The 19516-nt window shown below is 36.0% G+C and overlaps 1 protein-coding gene across 1 annotated transcript in view; it reads right to left on the reverse strand.

Annotated features, from left to right (window-relative positions):
- LOC310638522 (cadherin-7) overlaps positions 1–19516 on the reverse strand; it is a gene marked incomplete at its 3' end in the record, with an annotated part of 123717 nt that overhangs the window by 36899 nt on the left and 67302 nt on the right. The window contains exon 4 of the mRNA XM_083359672.1: positions 2881–3000. Within this exon, the coding sequence (XP_083215798.1) occupies positions 2881–3000 (120 nt within the window). The remainder of the gene's footprint in view (positions 1–2880; positions 3001–19516) is intronic.

Genomic DNA, 19516 nt, shown 5'->3' on the forward strand with positions numbered 1-19516 from the left:
AGGGAAAATACGTAAAGAAATAAGTGAGATCACAAGAATAAAAAGTTAATATGAATAGAAATAATATCAAGTATTTACACACTTCAGATATATGGTTGTTGGAACACATTTTAGGCTAATAATAATAATAATAATAATAATAATAATAATAATAATAATAATAATAATAATAATAATAATAATAATAATAATAATAATAATAAAAACTTACTTGCAGTAGCACATTGATAATCAAATTCTGAATACCTAGTCCAATCCAAAATCAAGAGAACATGGTGGAACTACATTTTTCCTCTTTCTTCACTAAGTCTCATATCCAAGGGGACAAGCCACTTTTTTTAAAAAGGACCAGTGCCTTGTTGTTAAAGCTATAGAGACACTGCAAGGCAAAATTGGCTCTCCCATTAGGCAGAATGAAACAATCACTTTAGATGACTGATGCCGGGATGAAATAATGGTAATTGTCTTAATCATTCCTCACTCCCCTCTCTTCCAAAAAACAAAATCCTTAAATTACCCTGAATGTAATCTACAGCTTGCCTGAATATCTTGGGCTAACTCTGCTGAATGGAAAAGATTAAGAGAAAGTGATGTGTGATTGGCTCTTCTCCTTTCAAGGAAAAAATAACTGTGGAATGTGTTTTGAAATAACAATTTAATTGGGTACCTCCAAAATGCTTTGGTGACTTTGAGATCCTTACATATGGTATAGAATGTTACAACTTCAATTATACTGTATGTGTCTGATGCTCTGATATTGACATAAATAGCTGGCCAATGTGGTTTCCTTTTCCCTTAATCTCTGCCTATCAGAAAACATTTGGGATGGCAAAACTGACATTACTTAGGAGGTTCATTCACTTTCTCAGCACTTAATTGCTTTAATACGTCAAGCTATAAATCCTAACTTCATTCTTGCTTGTGCTAACTTCTACACTCGCCTATTCGCACAACTGGGAATTCAACTCAGCACTAAGCATTCTAAATATAGACTCATGACTGACCTTATTTTTATAGTCTGCATTACTGAAGCAGATTTAAGTCTCTTGACAATGAAGGATTGGGTGCCAGGTTAATATTTAGTGGCACTAGCCCAAACTTTTAACATCCTAAAAATAGGAATCACGTTGAAAGGTTACAATTTTTTGTATTGCTCTCACAGTTATTTCGATTTTTTGCACACTGGTATGAATCTACCAGGAACGTGGTGGCTCAGTGGGTTAGGATGTTGAGCTTGTCGATCAGAAGGTCGGCAGTTTGGCAGGTTGAATCCTGAGTGCTGTGTAACAGAGTGAGCGCCTGTTACTTGTCCCAGCTTCTGCCAACCTAGCTGTTCGAAAGCACGTAAAAATGGAAGTAGAAAAATAGGGACCACTACGGTGGGAAGGTAACAGCGTTCTGTGTGCCTTTGGCGTCCAGTCATGCTGGCCACATGACCACGGAGACGTCTTTGGACAAACACTGGCTCTTTGGCTTTGAAACGAAGATGAGCACTGGCCCCTAGAGTCGGAAACGACTAGCACGCATGTGTGGGGGAACCTTTACCTTTTACCTTATGAATCTACCAGGAATATGGGGGAACATTAGTAAATAAAGCAAATAAATAAATAATCAATAACTGTCTCTGTTCAATTTCCTCCTGTGTAATTTACCTATCTTATATTACCATGTCTTGTACTTTTTGACTTCTACTGCCTATTTTAACTAAGGCAGAACATTGATAATAAGCCATAATCCTCACTCAACCAAGACTTGCAAGTAACCAGGAGGTCCTTTTGAGAAAGGGCCAGGTTTGCCACCAATTATCCTACCCTCCAAGCACCATATAATGCCTAGTTATCAGAAGCAGCACAGTTATATCAGAAGCTTTCACCAAAAGTCCTAATCAGACTAATACCCAACCAAAACCAATGATGAGAGGATCCTTCCAAAGAAAGGCCATACCATCTTGGAATTTCAAATATCTAATTCAAATTTAATCAGGGGTGATTCACAAAGACTTCTTCTTGTTGTTGTTAGTTGCAAAGTTGTGTCTGACCCATCGCGACCCTATGGACAATGTTCCTCCAGGCCTTCCTGTCCTCTACCATCTTCTGGAGTCCATCTAGGCTCACGCCTACTGCTTCAGTGACTCCATCCAGCCACCTCATTCTCTGTCGTCCCCTTCTTCTATTGCCCTCAATCTTTTCCAGCATTAGGCTCTTCTCCAGTGAGTCCTTCCTTCTCATTAGGTGGCCAAAGTATTTGAGTTTTAGCTTCAGGATCTGGCCTTCTAAAGAGCAGTCAGGGTTGATCTCCTCTAGGACTGACCGGTTTGATCGCCTTGCAGTCCAAGGAACTCGCAGGAGTCTTCTCCAGCACCATAGTTCAAAGGCTTCAATTCTTTGGCGCTCAGCCTTTCTTATGGTCCAACTTTCACTGCCATACATTGCAACTGGGAAGACCACAAAGACTTATCTATAAGCTATTAAAACCCTTGCATTTGTATCCTTAAACTGGGCAAAACAGCGCATCACAGGGCAAAAACCTTTTCAGCCAAGGTATCTCAGCCTAACTTAAGAGAGTGCCAGGACCCATTATTCTTGTGGAAATGATTTTTTTAAAAGAACAACAACAACAACACCTTGCTGTTTCAATGCCATTGCTCTTTACTGGCACAGCTGCTCTGTCATGTGGTCCTCATTTCCTTCCCACAAGTCAATGGGAAAACCTGGAAAGCTTGCAGCAAGAAAATCAATGGGGATCTCATGATTTCATCTGATGGCAGGAGCATGGTAGTGATTTTGGACTTCTTTGTTTAAATAAGGGAATATATCTGAAACAATAACCCAGTGGATCACAGGTTGCTAGTTATAGATAAAAGAGCAGGAACATATTTACCTGTCTTTGGTTCCACAGAAAAATAAGGTTGACCTTGAAGGATGCTGTAAACTACTCTGGCACTGTTGCCATATGTAGGGTCATCTGCATCAGTTGCTGTTACTTGTACCACAGAGGTTCCTGAAAGTGTTCAGAAATAAAAATAATTTTTTTAATGTTTGTCATGCAACAGAAAAACAGAATATTGTGCTTCTGAGGTGAGCATTTTTAATGACACTCAGCCAATAATATAGCTACGAACCATCTTGACATTTAGATTACAATGAACTTCTTTGATGCTTTTAACATCAAACAAGTTGATAACAATTGTCAGCTATTCATCTGATGTCATTTTTGAACTGCAAAACCGGATAGTACCGGAAATAGAAGGCATCTTCCATTTGCTCCCAGAGAAAATTCATACAAACGAATCAAGTCAATGTCAAGGCAATTCAGCAATCTATCCATCTATAAGACTTTAATATTGATCATTCAAAAAAGATTTTGTGCTATAAAACTTATAGTATCAGTCTTCTCCTACCATTTGAAGCAATTACTCCAGACTAGAAAATCTCAGTATGTGCCAAAAAAAGGTTTTGTTTTTTTTTCTTAAGACTGTAAGTACTATAAAGCAAAATATTATGGTTAATTTGTTTTAGGATTCTAAAAAAGTACAAAAGGAATACATTCTCTAACCCTTATTAACAGATGCCCTCTAAAATAAATAAAATACCTTTACTTCTGAAAATGGTTCCATATTTTTGTTTATTTAATGAGGACTTTCTCAAATATTGCCAACAAATAAAATTGAAAATGGCACCACAATGTTTGCAAGTATTAGATTAGATTATCTAATCTTTTTGGAAGCATATGGCAATGCAGTTATGCCATTAGGGCAACCTATAAGGCAGAGTTCCATGTTTTATTTCCCACTGTGATCTAGAAGGTCTATAGCAGGAATCACACCCCACTTATTGAAATAAGTAACCATAATCCGAATTTTAATATTACCTAAAATCACATTTGGATTCTGCAGAACCTTCCTATTCTGAGGGCCTTTATAGATCCCTTGTCTCTGTCACTGCTGCCCATCTCTGACCCAGAAAACTTACTAACCTTGATAAGACACTTACTTAAAACAAGCTTATTTTATCACATTTAAGGAATAAGTCATTTGAGAACAAAAGTGCCTCTACAAAATTATTCTCTTGGGCAGCATGACCAAAGAAAAGGATTGTTGAAGCTGTAATTAAATCTGTGGAGGATTCCAAGTTGCCTGGTTGTGTAGTAGAGAAACCTTTTTCTTTCCATCTATGCTCTATTCTGTTAGAAGATCAAATCAAATCAAGTCTTTATTGCGGTCACAGACCAGCATAACTGCTAGAAGATTGTTTTCCCCAAATACATAATCAAGTTAGCCTTTAGGTATGTTGTCCTAAATAGAGAGTGTTCTGAAAAGATTGCTGATGTGGGAGTAATAGAAACAAAGTCAGAGTTTTTCATCAGAAGACGAATTGTAAAGCAAAGAAACAAAGGCTTGTGGCAGACAGGAGAGGGGAGAAAAGATATATAGATAAGCAAAATGGTTATGTAATGATATTGATACCTCAGTGTACAAGGGAGAGCAAGCGTAAGAAGTGAGTGAACGTGGAAGGCTATAAAGAAAAGCAAGAGACATTAGAGGAAAGGGTGAATTATTACAGACTTTCTTTATAATCTGTCTAAAACTGCCTGCAGGAGCAGTGTAAATTTTCAGAGAAACAAAACAAAATTTTCAGAGAAACAAAACAAAACAAAACAGGTGCTCAGGGACTCAGCAGGACTTTACAAGACAAAACTGTAAATTACAAACTCCCAAAGCAGGTTCACAGGAATAGCTGTGTGGACAAACTACCTCTCCAATGATTCTTCTAAACTATTCAAGTCTACCTAAAGGTAGAAATTCAGAGGCAGCTCAGGCAGGTCCTGTAGCAGAGGCGGCCTGCCTCCTGGGCCTACCGGATGCAATTCCAACAGACAGAACCCACAGTATACATTATCTGCCAGATGTGATGAGGTGGGCAAATGCATTTGGAGAGAGGTGGTTCCTCAGATAACCCAGCCACAAGTGGATTTAAATGTAAAAATGAATTAGACCTGGAACTGGCAAACAATGCAGCTCGCAGAGCAAAGGTGTAATATGTACAGCCAGTGGTGGAATTCAAATATGTGAACAACCGGTTCTCCGTGTGGATGCCACTTCCTGAAGTCCATTCTGGGCCTGGGCAACAAAAAAATAGCTACCAGTTCTGCTGAAGTGGTGTGAACTGGTTGAATCCCACCACTGTGTACATCTTTATGGTAGACATAACTGTCTGTGCTGCTGAATTTTGCACCAGCTGAAGCTTGCAAATACTGTTCAAGGGCAACTCTATTAAAGCACATTACAGAAATTCAAACAGGTTACTAAGACAGGAATGACAGTGAGCAGAGCCCTGGATACGGGAATGGTGCAACTGGTGTACAACATGAATCTATGCAAAGGCTCCTAACCCTGATTACTACCTTTCTTCAAGCAGGAGTCATGAGTCCAGGAGGACACCCAGATTGTGCACAGGGTCTGTTTGGGGGTAATGCCACCAGCACCAAACATGGTATGGTTCCAGAACCAGAAGGCCCCCAAAGTGTCTCAGTCTTGCCAGGATTCAGTTGAAGCCTATTGTACCCTATTCCAGACCCTTACAATCTCCAAGCATTGGGATAAGACATTTGCAGTTGCTGAATTCGCCAGAGGTGTAGATGTGTAATTGGATATCATTTTGATAAAGATGATCAGTTTGGATCATGATCTTGATCTCAGATGTTGGAATTAGTCATTAAGTCAATTTACAGCAGTGTTGTTGGCAGTGTACAAAATGGACAAAAAGTGCACAAGGTAGAATAGATAGAGGCTTTCATGACTGTTCAAGAGTGAAGAGATTAAGAGTGACAAGACCCAGCTTATAGTCCACCTTCAAGCATAGAAGGTTACTGCGTTTCTTTAAATCAGGTACTTTCCATCAGTCTGCTGTGGGGGAAAAATGGGAAAGGAAATATTAAGTATATTACCTTGAAGGAAGAGCCTGAGATTAATCTTAATGTGAATTTAAAAAAAACAAAACCTTGTGCTAATATAGACATTTAAAAACTGAAAATATGTATGTATGTATTGTTGTTGTTCGCTACGAAGTCATGTCCGACCCATCGCGACCCTATGGACAATGTTCCTCCAGGCCTTCCTTTCTTCTACCATCTTCTGGAGTAAAATTAAGCTCACGCCTACTGCTTCAATGTATGTATAGATGTATGCATGTATGTATGGCATGTATCTCCAGCCTGAATGTGTCTGAACATAAGCGGAATGCTTCTAATGAAATGGCCTAAGTTTCTTATGAAATAGAACCAAGACTAATTTTCTCAGAATCAATTTTTGGACATAATTTCTTAACTTTTTTTTCTTTTTTCAACCCAATTCATACAGGCACAGATATATACATACATACAAATCCAGAAAAAAGATCATCTTTTGGTGGCCACTAGCTACTGCTATTTCTATCAATACTGTGAAGCCCCACAGTTCTGAGGAACTTCTCTGTGGGGGAAAAAAAATCATTGAAAAGATCTCCAATTACTCTGCCGAATTACAAATTGGATAGAGAAATTAGTATCAGGAAGATTAAATATACTAGGTGTGCACAAAATGTCTTTCTTTTATGATCTTTTCTTTAATGTGATCCACTTTCTGCTTTAAGAATTTGACCCCAATGCTTTCCATGCTCTGTGTCTTCAAAGAACAACGTTTTACAAGTTTAATTCCAGGATGGAGGAGTTTTCAAGATGTCTACAATTCACATACTGAAATTTATCTTCTGTATTTGTATAAAAATTATTAAAAAGCAACATACACTGAGAGTACTGCATATATTTTACTCCTGAGCTTTGTATTTTACATCCTGGCAACTGGATAAAAGAATGGTGGTCTACATTTATCTAAGTGTTGTGTTACAACATGCAGTAAATGTGATATGAAGTCATACTGCAAAGTTCCTAACTCCTCCTTTTTAACATTATGACCATTATTTAGTGCCCTTTCCTTTCTTCTCCTGAGTACAATGTTGCATTCTAGAATATATAATCTCTCTTGGAACCACAGCTGGAGCTCTTGAGACTTGCATTTACTGACAACAGTCTTTATAAATACCTCCAGCAATCAGCTCTATTTTTACAGTTAGTAATTCTTGAGGAAGTCACAGAAGCATATATAAACTTCAGTGACAGCCTCTACAATTCCATTAGCAAAACTGTATAAATCCAGAAGTTCACCTATAGACAATATCATACATTTTGCCAACCCAGTCGCTCAACTTCAGGAGTCAAATTAAAAAAGAAAAAGAAGAAGAATTAGACTGTTGACTAAATCCATATACATTTTTTGGTGTGTGAAAATTCTCCCAATTGTATAAAGTACATATACAGAAGATAAGAACAAGGATTTTCTAGCCAGAAAAATACTGAATGTCAGGCACAAAATAAGTGGGTGTTCATGAACATATGTGTGTCTCCAGCTTGTAATGTTATATAATGAAAAAGCATACAGAATGTTCATTAATTATCTGGGAAATTTTGAAGCAAAAATCAAAAATGAATATTTACTATGAGAAAAACACAAAGACAAATTTATGCTACAGCAAGAAACCATCTGGAAATAAAACATGTATAAGGCAGTAGCCATGGCTTTGGGGAATGCAGAAAGTAATCAAATATGGCAGCATTTCCATACATCCTAACCATGAGTGGACAGAAGTTCAGTTAGACAAATGCATTAATTTATTTCTGAAGAAACAGCATCCACACCAAGGTGAAAATTCAAAAAAATCATCAATTATTCTAAATGTGCTTTAGAATTATAACATGGCGTGCTCTGTTTTATGTTAAGGGCATAAATGATAATGTCAAGGAATAATATATGTAGTTACCATGATTGTAAATTATACTGCTCTAATTCGTTTGGTAATTGTATTTTTGAACCATTTTATTATGCTTCATAACTCTTTATTGTATAGTCATTAATACTATTCAATATAAATGTTTTGTATCTCTCTTGAGATTTGTCATTTTATACAATCCTGCATTTGAAAAGAAGTACATGAAGTTCATGAAGAAGAAGAAATGGAGTGAACTGAAAAAATATTCTATTCCTTTTCCTGATCAGCTCTTGAATGATTAACTTCCTATCACCAACAACTACCAACTGTCTTTGCAAGGATATCATGCTTGCTATGGATAGTCAACCTGTATTTCACAGAATATAGACAATGCCTCGTGAATAAAAGCAGTTATTTATTTGTTAAGCGATCTCTTTTGTGCATCAGAAGATATGACATGTGTCCTAATGCCTTAATAAGTATGTTAATTATCGAGACACCATGCTTTTTGGATCATCTAAGCTTCTGTTAAGGGACGCGGTGGCTCAGTGGGTTAGGATGCTGAGCTTGTCGATCAGATGGTCAGCAGTTTGGCGGGTTGAATCCCGAGTGCCGCGTAACAGAGTGAGCGCCTGTTACTCGTCCCAGCTTCTGCCAACCTAGCAGTTTGAAAGCACGTAAAAATGCAAGTAGAAAAATAGGGAACACTATGGTGGGAAGGTAACAGCGTTCTGTGCGCCTTTGGCATCTAGTCATGCCGGCCACATGACCATGTAGATGTCCTCGGACAAGTGCTGGCTCTTCAGCTTTGAAACAGAGATGAGCACTGGCCCCTAGAGTCGGAAACAACTAGCACGCATGTGCGGGGGAACCTTTACCTTTTTAAGCTTCTGTTAACAGATATTTCTTTTTCCTCTTCCTTTCCTTTTAAACCTTTGTATAGACTTATTGGCTATCTGAACAGGCAAGGAAGATGGAGACAATTATAAAGGAGACAAATAGGGGGGCAGAGGCACACTTTTTAATTTTCTTGCTATTTGTGACAACATTTTCAATGAAAAGCTAGACAAATGGAAGGGGAAGGGGAGGGAAAGTGACTAGTCTTACATGTATGTGAAATTAACTTTTCCAATATTAGAAGGGCAGGACTTCATTTCTCCTTAGTATTTCATGAATGCAGGAGATGTTTAATTAGAAATGGTGTCATACATAAACAGAATTGGTACATGCTGAAATTCCCTTTTGAATACAATGATTTGAAGGTTAAAACAAAGTAGTTTTTAAATTACTTTAAAAATTCTTTTAAGTGTTTTGCTGAAACTCCTAAGTATTAAAAAGCGGTTTTAAGCATATATAAATATATGTCTCATTTTTATGTAACCGTTTTTTATTAAAAAATGATTTAGGCAGACTTAACATTTCTTCTAGCTTGTACTGACTTACATTTTTATTGCTGAAGAGTATAAGGATTTCAAATCACCGTATTATAGTAAAACTTACCTGGGAACCAATAAAGCAAGAATTCTTCTTTCCACTCTTTAGCTTTAACAGATCATGTCTCCATTTCCTAAAAGCATACTTATCTTTTTTCTAAAACTAACACATTTTCATTTATTACTTTGTTATTCTTTAAAAAAAAATCTCGGATTCCAAACTCTAGAGATATCATTGTGGATTGGATGAGCGATTGAGAATTTTAATTTGAGCATAGGTATCATCCTGCCATCATCTTAATTTTTTTATCATATTTTTTCCCCAGAAAAAATCCAAGGATGTAGAAAGTTTTAGCCTATGGTTTATTCATGTACAAATTATTTCTGCACAATAAGAAACCAAACTAGAAGAAAAATATGAACAACTATAAGAAGTTTACATATTCCGTTAGATAAACGTTAAATATAAAAAAAAATAGGATAATGATATTTTTAAACACTGGTGGCTTTCTGTAATCAGTGCTGAAATCTAAATAACCAGAATGTTATTTAAGAATTAAATATATCTTAAGCCTTTAAAGAGTCAAAGAGATTGGTAGTATTTAAGCTTTAATAGCTCATTTTGGCTGAAATTACTTTTACTGTCCTCAGTACCCAATTAATAAAGTCCTTGTCATGGATCTAATTTTAAAATATGTGAGGTAGATACTTCATTTCTCCTTAGTATTTCATGAATGCAGGAGATGTTTAATTAAAAATGGTGTCATATAAATAAACCATGACTTACTGTGACTATTTAAGATAAATGTCACACAAGCAGTTCATGAAGCTAAATTCAGTATTAATACAGTATTAAATATTACTCTACCAGTAACCACAAAGGCATTTAAATATATCATACTATGAAACTTGAGCTAGATTTAATGTTCTGTAATATGCAAAGCTCATGAACTATATATAATCCCACTTAGATATTATTTTCTAGTGATTTCTCTGCCTTTTGTTAGAATTCCTTTGTAGAGGAATTGCAATTTTGCTGTTTTGCCATCTAAAGAAGAATACTTATATACAAAAATAACTTGTATTTGCAAAACAACCAATAGAATCATTTGTATACATGGTAAACATATATGGATTTCTATCTCAATAACCATTCCATTTCAGTTACATAACATGTAAAACCTTACAATTAATAACATGCTACATGAGTACACTGAGTGATTTTGAGTGTTCCAGTGAAATGTGGTGGGCATAATGTACTTGGATTTCAAAAAGACATTTAACAAAGTAGACCACAACCTACTTCATGGTAAGCTAAAACAATGTGGGATAGACAACATCACCATCAGAAGGATTTGTAACTGGCTGACAAATTGCACTCAATGTGTGGTTTTCAATGGAACTACATCTATACAGAAGAAAGTAAGCAGTGACGTACCCCAAGGTTCTGTTTTAAACCCAGTACTCTTCAACATCTTCATAGATGATTTAGATGAGTGAATAGAAGGGGAACTCAACCAATATGCAGACAACACTAAACTGGCAGGAACAGCCAACAATCAGAAAATAGGCTCAAGATCAAGATGGATCTCAACAGACTTGAATACTGGGCTCTATCTAACACAAAGAAATTCAGCGTAGAGAAAAGTAAGTTTTTACACTTAGGCAAGAAACATGAAATGTACAGGTATAAATTAGGTGAAACCTGGCTCAAAAGCAGTAAATGTAAGAGGAATCTTGAAGTCCTAGTGGACACTCAAATATTAGCCAGCAGTGTGCAGCAGCCGCCAAAAAAAACTAGATTATATTAATAGAGGGATAGAATCAAGATCACGTATTAGTATTGCTTTATAAAGCCTTAGTATGATCACACTTAGAATACTGCATCCAGGTTTGGTCACCATATTATAAAAAAGATGTAAAGACTCTGGAAAGTGTGCAGAAAAGAGCAACAACGTTGATTAGGAAGCTGGAGAGTAAAACATATGAAGAAAGGTTGCAGGAATTGGGTATGTGTAGTTTAACGAAGAGAAGGGTGAGGGGAGACATGATAACAGTGTTCCAGTATTTGAGGGGCAGCCACAAAGAAGGGGGGGTCAACCTATTTTCCAAAGGACCAGAAGGCAAGACAAAAAACAGTGGCTGAAAACTAATCCCAAAGAGAAGTAACCTAGAACTAAGGAGAAATTTCTTAATAGTGAGAACAATTAACCAGTGGAACAGCTTGCCTTCAGAATTTGTGAGTGTTCCATCACTGGAGGCTTTTAAGAGACTGGACAGCCATTTGTCTGGAATGGTATAGGGTCTCCTGCTTGTGCAGTGGATTGGACTAGAAGATCTCCAATGTCATTTCCAACTCTGTTATTCTATTATTCTGATTCTTCACCAGAGCTTCAGAGGGATCCACAAAGCAAATTCAAATATTTTTGTATTTGTTTTTAAATGTTGTATGCAGGTATATGCATGGAAGAATACATCACATTTTAACATATCATTTGCTACTTGCTTCTTCCCCAGCAGAAATCTAAAATAGGTGGCCTCAGATACACAAATTTGAAAGTGAAAAAGAAAAGATGGGGAAAGCTCCAAACTACAAAACGGTATATCAATAGAGAAATGAGTAGGACTCAAGCTGGTGACTCTAGAGGATTATCTAGGTAAATTTTGTTTAGATATTAGAACCGGAATTCCAGAGTGGTGCTTATGTTCACTAAGGGAGCATCCATAAGCATGTCTGGATATTGCTAGACCACCACAGTGACCGTTTTATAAATGGACTAGTAATCAGTTACTCTGCCTAATTAAGAAGCTGCAAATTAGATGTAGCAGTAATAGCCAGCTTTCTGCATCATTCCCATTCAGAAAGTTGTTAACAGGACTGTATCCTGGCCTCTTTCTTTTTAACAGGTATTTCAATTCAATGGTTATTGGCTCAACTAAACAGGAATTTTGGCCCACTACACTTAGATGGTTGACTGTGTTCTTGTATCAAGATGATGAAGCTATTCTTTCAGTCACTGAAGTTGGTCTCAGAAGACATCTACTGGCTCTTACTGGAGAGAAGAATTGCTTACAATTAACTACACCAAAACTAAAATTATGGTCTTTTCAAGGGGAACTGAGATGCCTTAAGCATCAATAGCAGGCAAATAACAATACTGTAGACCAACTTTTATCTTTTAAATATTTCAACAGTATTCCAGCAATTGGGCATCTAGGAAGAACTCATTAAAACTATTTCTAATACAGCTAATATTAGTGATAAGCTACACTCAGCTTTTTTTTTCATGCGACAGGAGGTAAGAATGTACTTGCTACCATAACACTTTTCAAAGCTAAATCTGTCTCCAAAATATTATATGGTTTTCAGGTTTGTGCATCCAGTAACTTAACATCCCTTGATAGAATACAGTCCAAATTCTTGAGAATGCTTATAACACTTCAATCAGAAACTGGGTTGAATCCCTTGGATTTCAGGGCCCATGTATATGGCTCTATTTTGGGCTTAAGCTTCAGTTTTCCTGTAATTTCCCAGCTTTCGTGATTCTTTTTAAATTCCCCCCCCCCTTTTTGGAAGAAAGTTTACAAAATGACATATCACTGTGTTTCCTAGCCTTGAGAATTCCAAAAGCAAGAGCTGTAATATAGCAGCAAGGGATCACGTATCTCTTCAGGTAGAGCAAGAGATATTAGGCCACCATGACTGGCATTATATAAACTGGAGACCTTGCCAGCCCAACAAACTAATGTCACCTGCCATCGCACCACAGAAATTCCTCTTTAATCTCATTTAATGTCTTTCCTTCTGCATTATTGGAAAGAAGTTATAATAATATTCCTTTGTAGATCAAACCTGTTTTTGTGCTTTGGAGGAACCTGAGATCCTAGCATACATGTTACTTTGATGCCCTTTCTACTGTAAGCTACATTCCACCCTTATACTTTCATCTGAAACAGAGGTGGTTTTTTTTCTGTCTGGAGGACAATACTAGTTGTTCCTTGCTACCAGACCAGAATCCCAAGAGTTTCAAGAGAGCTGCAACATTTCTCAACTGCAGTTGCCCTATGTAGAAAAATATTGTGTTAATTTCGTACAATATACAATTTTATTTTGTTCCCCTATATTTTTTTTACTTTGTCTTATCTTTGTTTTACTTTAATGCAACTGACTAATGTAAGATTTTACTTATGCATATTTACAGACAGACAAGCTCATGCCCCTGTGTTATCACTTAATACTAAAATACTCAATAGATATTGACTCAACAGTTCAAAAGCGGCTGACCACAAGTAGATAAATGAGTTTAGCTCATTAAGAAGAGACTGGACAGCCATTTGTCTGGAATGGTATAAGGTCTCCTGCTGGACTAAGTTGGGCAACTTAACGGGGACATGAAAGAAGGTTCCAACTAGGCAACAGTGATGTCACCATTCAATCCTTTCAACCCAGAAATGCTTTGGTGCTCCCAACACAACAGTAGTTGTATTTGCAGTAGTAGTAGTGGTAGTACTTGAAGTAATAGTAGCAGCAGCAACAGTGATAGGTAGAACTCTAGCATTTTATTTTAAAGTATATTTATTAACTACTGTAGCTATTTTGGTTTTAGCATTTAGGTCCCACTTTTAATATCCTGCTATCTATACTTATTGTAGTATAACAATATATACTCCTGGTAATATCTTAGCAAGTTTTCCAGCTTCTAGGCATTTTATTGTTCTTTCTGAATCCCATCTATACTTGCTTTTGTCTCATGGTGTTCTGCTTTTTGCCTCTTATTCTTTTAAGATGTCAACATTTAATTTGCTGGTCAGAGACCATAATGAAAATAAACAAAATCTCGAAATCTTCCATAGCAGTCAGACTGCCCATGGCATGCTCCAAAAATGTGAAATGTAACCACCGGCCAAAGAATCTGGGGAACAAGACACATAGAAATTATTTGATCTTTAAAAACAAGACCCCTGACAAAAATGTGCTGCCACCTTTTCAATAAACAAAAGTTTTAAAATGCTGCATAACATATAGTTGGCATAACTAACCCAAAGTTGTCATCAAGGATAAATGTCCATAATGTCCGGAAACAGGATTGCAGATTTATTCCCCAAGGAAAATCTCTAAATGGACTGGGTAAACAAGCAATAGATGAAAAATATCTGAGTACAGGTGTCAGTGCGCAAAATGCAACCCTCCTAGAATATAACTGGCATCATAATAAAGGAGACTATCAAACCAGGCATAAAAGCAATTATTCTGACTAGAAGAAGCAAATGTCCTAGTATGTATCATTTGACCAACAGCACAGCAAAAAGAGTGTTATGAGAATACTAGATGCAGTTGTGTGTGTCTTGCTCAGTGTAATATAAATTATAATCAGAGACATGAAGACTACCGGGCGGGGGGAATACCCAGAAGCAATAGGAAAAGATCAGGGTGGGAATTTTTGTTTGTTCTCTTTTTTAAAAGACTGAAAATAAATAGATTATGAAATATTTCCAGCTTTTTTCTTTAACCACATAAGATGGTTAAAGTGTCAAAGAAAATAGTCCTTGTTTGAAAATACAACAAATCCAAAAAAACATGTAAAAACAGACAAATGTGTTACAACAGAAAGTTTCAGATACCCATGACACTGAAAAGTTTCAGGAAAAAATGGATAACATTTCCTATGGTAAATGAGTATTTTCTGAATCTTGCCCTTCTCATACTTTTTTTTTAAAAAAATAGTGTTTTCTGTACGAGTCTGTATTTCTTTGCTTAGTATAATATTGATGGGAGTTTTTCCTCCCACTTTAGTGTTATTTGCCTGTCTGATTCTGCTCAACAGACAAAAATGAAAAGACACAGCATTCCTAAATCCTTTAAAATTAAGAACATTTTAAAATAAATTCAAGTAAATATACAATCAATGTCTGAACAAAATGACTGCCCATCTATCCATCCATTCCACAGACAGTCTAAAATATGTACTATCATATATTTTCTATCTTTAAGAGAAGCTACTTTCTTTAAATAGATATTTGGAAAATGTGTTGTAATTTGTACTTAAAATTCCTTTAAAAATTGTGTATCCTCTCTTTTTAAAGTGACTGTGTCCAACTCATGGCCCAAGGGCTGCATGTGGCCCTGGACAGCTAGTAATGCAACTCCACAAAATTTATACATTAAAATATTATATATTTTATGTCCACTCAATGTGGCCCAGGCAAGCCAAAAGGTTAGACAGCCATGATGTAGAGGATATCTACAAGCAGCTTCATCTCCATTTCTTCTCCAGAAATTATTCTGGAGTTATTGTCCACTTGGCTTTGATATTGTATTAAAAGAACGATAGGGAAAAGACAAGCTATCAAGCTAGCAATAACAGTTTTACATTCATGTTAATAAAATCATATTGCAGTTAAAGTTATTTACTATTCATCCCTCTGCCCTCACTAATATTTCAACTGTTCCTCTCCTTTTATGTTGCTACAGGGATAAACTATTTCAAATACAATGCTCAGTAACTTGAGTCTTTTCTGATTTAGGTTTTATATTTTCTCCGTACAATCTGGGTAAGTGTTTTCTTAACATACTTATATAAGAATTCAAATGAAGAAAACAGATTTTCTTCTCTGCTTTCCACACCCCGAGATAGCACCATCTATTTATAAATGGCCATTTCTGAAGGGAAAAAAATATCTAGATATACTGTAGATTGGCTGCTTATTGGTCCCAGAGAAAAATCAGCTTAAGATACAGTACAACTGATAATATAATATATGCTACTTATTTCAATTCAGTTTTTCATAGGGCAAAGTTGTCTCTTGCATTATAGTCTTTTATACATACATGAAGAAATTCTATTAATTTTAATGGATTTACTCCCAAACAAGAACAGCATAGGCAGACACTCTTTCAAAGGCTGTGGGGCATACTTTTTTCCTATTTATTTTTGATGGCTAGGATGATAATAAGAACCAATGTGGGAAAGTGGTTAAGGTATATCAGCTAGGAACCTTTAGGCACAAAGCCAGCTGGGTGACATTGGTCCATTCACTTTCTCTCAGCCCTAGGACAGAGGCAATGGCAAATCAATTCTAAAATCTTGCCAAGAAAAGTACAGCAACTTGTCAAGGCAGTTTCCAGGAGTCAATACTGATTCGAAGGCGCATGAATGAATGCATGCATGCATATGCACACACACACACACACACAAGGATGATGACAGTGAAGATGATGATGATTAAGTAGTTAACATTGTAAACCTACTGCAAAGCTTAACAACCATTTTCATCTGTTCTTTGCTTTAAAGCAAAAGAAAACCATGCTATCAACCTTGGCAAAACTGCCAAATTTCCATGACATGGTTAGAGGGAGATTCCAGGGCTAGACAAAAAAACTGGGTTCTCTGTTTCTCAAACATCACCTTAAATGTATCAAGTGACAGGTGTTGTTATCTATTAAAGTGATGTGACAATAAACCATTTAACTATATTAGGAAAACCCATTTAACCATTTAACTATATTAGGAAAACCCAGATAATTTTACAGATCATTATAACAAGAATGAAATAAAAATTATGATCTAAATCACCTAAGCACTTTTTCTTATCTAGTAAGACTACAGAGGCTTAAATATATATATTGATTTCCTGAAGAAAAAATAATCAGGGATATGAATAAGAATTCTGTGGAAAGAGGCTTGTAGGCTTAAGGGGAACTTTGCTTTGAATTACGTGGTCATAGCAGATACTGGTATTTTGATTATACACTTTTATTAACCGGCTCAAGGGACGCGGTGGCTCAGTGGGTTAGGACGCTGAGCTTGTCAATCAGAAGATCGGCAGTTTGACGGGTCGAATCCCGAGTGCCGCGTAACAGAGTGAGCGCCTGTTACTAGTCCCAGCTTCTGCCAACCTAGCAGTTCAAAAGCATGTAAAAATGCAAGTAGAAAAATAGGGACCACTATGGTGGGAAGGTAACAGTGTTCCGTGCGCCTTTGGCGTCTAGTTATGCCACCCACATGACCACGGAGATGTCCTCGGATAAGCGCTGGCTCTTCGGCCTTGAAATGGAGATGAGCACTGGCCCCTAGAGTTGGAAACGACTAGCACGCATGTGCAGGGGAACCTTTACCTAAGGATTTAAACCTGCTCACCCATGTTAATGACAATATACATTTATAATTGGTGACATTCATTTATGTAATTTATGTCCTGGATTATCATGTCTATAATTTTTCCATAACAGCAGATAACTTGATGATTGAGTCCTTAGCCCATTCATTATAGATCTCTCTTGATACTTTTATTTCCTACTAGTGCCCTCTAATGTCCAACCTTCAAAGTTGTCTTATAAGTTTTTGCAAACATAAATATATACATTTCCCACAGGAAAATTCCATTTTTTAACTTCAAAGTCTTAAATCAAGTTCATTTGAGCCCTTATTTTTTTTTGGATCTTTATAAAGCAACACCAATTGTCCTATTCCTGTATATTGAAATTTTTTTTTACAGATCTCTGATTTATAAAAAAATTTTTAAAGTACTGAAGAAAATACACCCAGTGATTTCACTAACTGTTCACTCTGAAGCTACTCAATCTTTAAGATGCAGTGAAAAAAATAAACAAATCCAAAGTTATTAAGAGGTCAGCCTCAGTCAAAAAGTCCATGAAAGCTACATTAACAGCTATAAGCATAATAGAATCCTGCAACTCCCAGTTGACCACAGTTGATTGCAAAAAGTCAATTGCTGCCACATGCCTCATTATAAAATAGATGTTCAGATTACATGTAGGTAAGCTTAAGTTCTCTTTCTCTGGAAAATTTATGGAAATCCAAATCCAGCATTCACATGTTATTTTCAGCCACAGCATTATCTCTCTATTTCTATTTCCTCTATTTCACAGAAAGCCATTCTCTTCTCACTTTGGATTTATTTATTTTTTTTCCATTGCTTTTTAAAAATTGAGAAACTTTAAAACAAAAATGTTTTATTGTACACACGGTATTTTTATTGCATTCAGCAAAGAGTGATTGGGGTGTTGATTTTAGAAAGTTTTAGGATTCAGATGGACTTTGAAATTAATTGAATCCTTCTTATGGGAAACTTTCCATGTTTACATTTAGGAACAAAAATAACAGATAAGATGACTTTAAAGGTTGATCACTAGAAGTCACCAGAGGGAAACAAATATATTGGTGGTTCTGATGAGAGAGAATGAATACTGAATTCAGAAATAATTTCAAAGATAGCTACTATTATAGCTAAACTGATGGAATCATGGGAAATGAACAAGTTTCATTACATAAAACTGAAATTGATTTCAATGTGCATTTAAAACAAAAAAAAAGATGAAATCCTGGCTATAGAAATGAAACCAGTTGATGTTTTAATAATTAAAGATATGCAAATACTAAACCAGAAGAATGATGCAAACAATCTTTTCATATGGAATTTACAAAGGGGTCTTGTTAAAGTTGTCAATGATTTTGTTAGAGGAGACAGTGAGAATATGAAGTGTGACTTGGATATTCTCTTTAGAGTGGACTTGTTAAAGTTATCAACAACTTTGAGACAAGAAACGGAATGTGAAAAGAAAGCAGATGTTAGGATAATATCTGGGGAAAATAAGATTGTTGGAAGTAAGAGGGGAAAATACAAAGATGGTTTATTTGCTCAAGGTTAAAATGAATGAGTTGCTATTCCTAGTAATGTTCAACAGATTCTTGCTTATTAGGACAGGATGATTTGTATATCTAGAAGAGATGAAGCAAATCCATGTGTTACATTTTAAATGATTCAATTAATAAATATATAGTTTGTAATAGTTATGTGATCTCTGATAACTCTTAATGAACTTCTGCTGATTAAGATAAGAGTGCTGCTTTGTGTCTGGCTAATGGGTGATATTTGGGATGAAGTGTTGCTTGCTGTATTTTAAGAGATAGTAATGAATTTGTTAATGTTAGTTAAACTTGCTGGGGATGAAGGGAGGTTCTTTTCTCCTGCACTTTTTTATTTTTCTATTTTCTTGCCTATTTATAGTTTTATCTTTTGTAGTTTTAGATTTGACAAAACTTATAAAATCGTATTTAGAAATATACAATGTTCCACCTGCAACAAAGGAATAATAGTGTAAAATGGTTCCCCATCTTCCAGGGTGCAGCCTACTGCATTTTGCATCAGTCAAAATTTCTAGATAATCTTCAAGGGCAATTCCAAATAGAATTTACTGCAATAATCCAATTAAGAGGTAATGAAGGCATAAGTGACTATCCCCAGGTCCTTCTGCTCCAA

This window comes from Vipera ursinii (genome assembly GCF_947247035.1).
Source record: "Vipera ursinii genome assembly, chromosome: 3".
NCBI classification, from domain to species: domain Eukaryota; kingdom Metazoa; phylum Chordata; class Lepidosauria; order Squamata; family Viperidae; genus Vipera; species Vipera ursinii.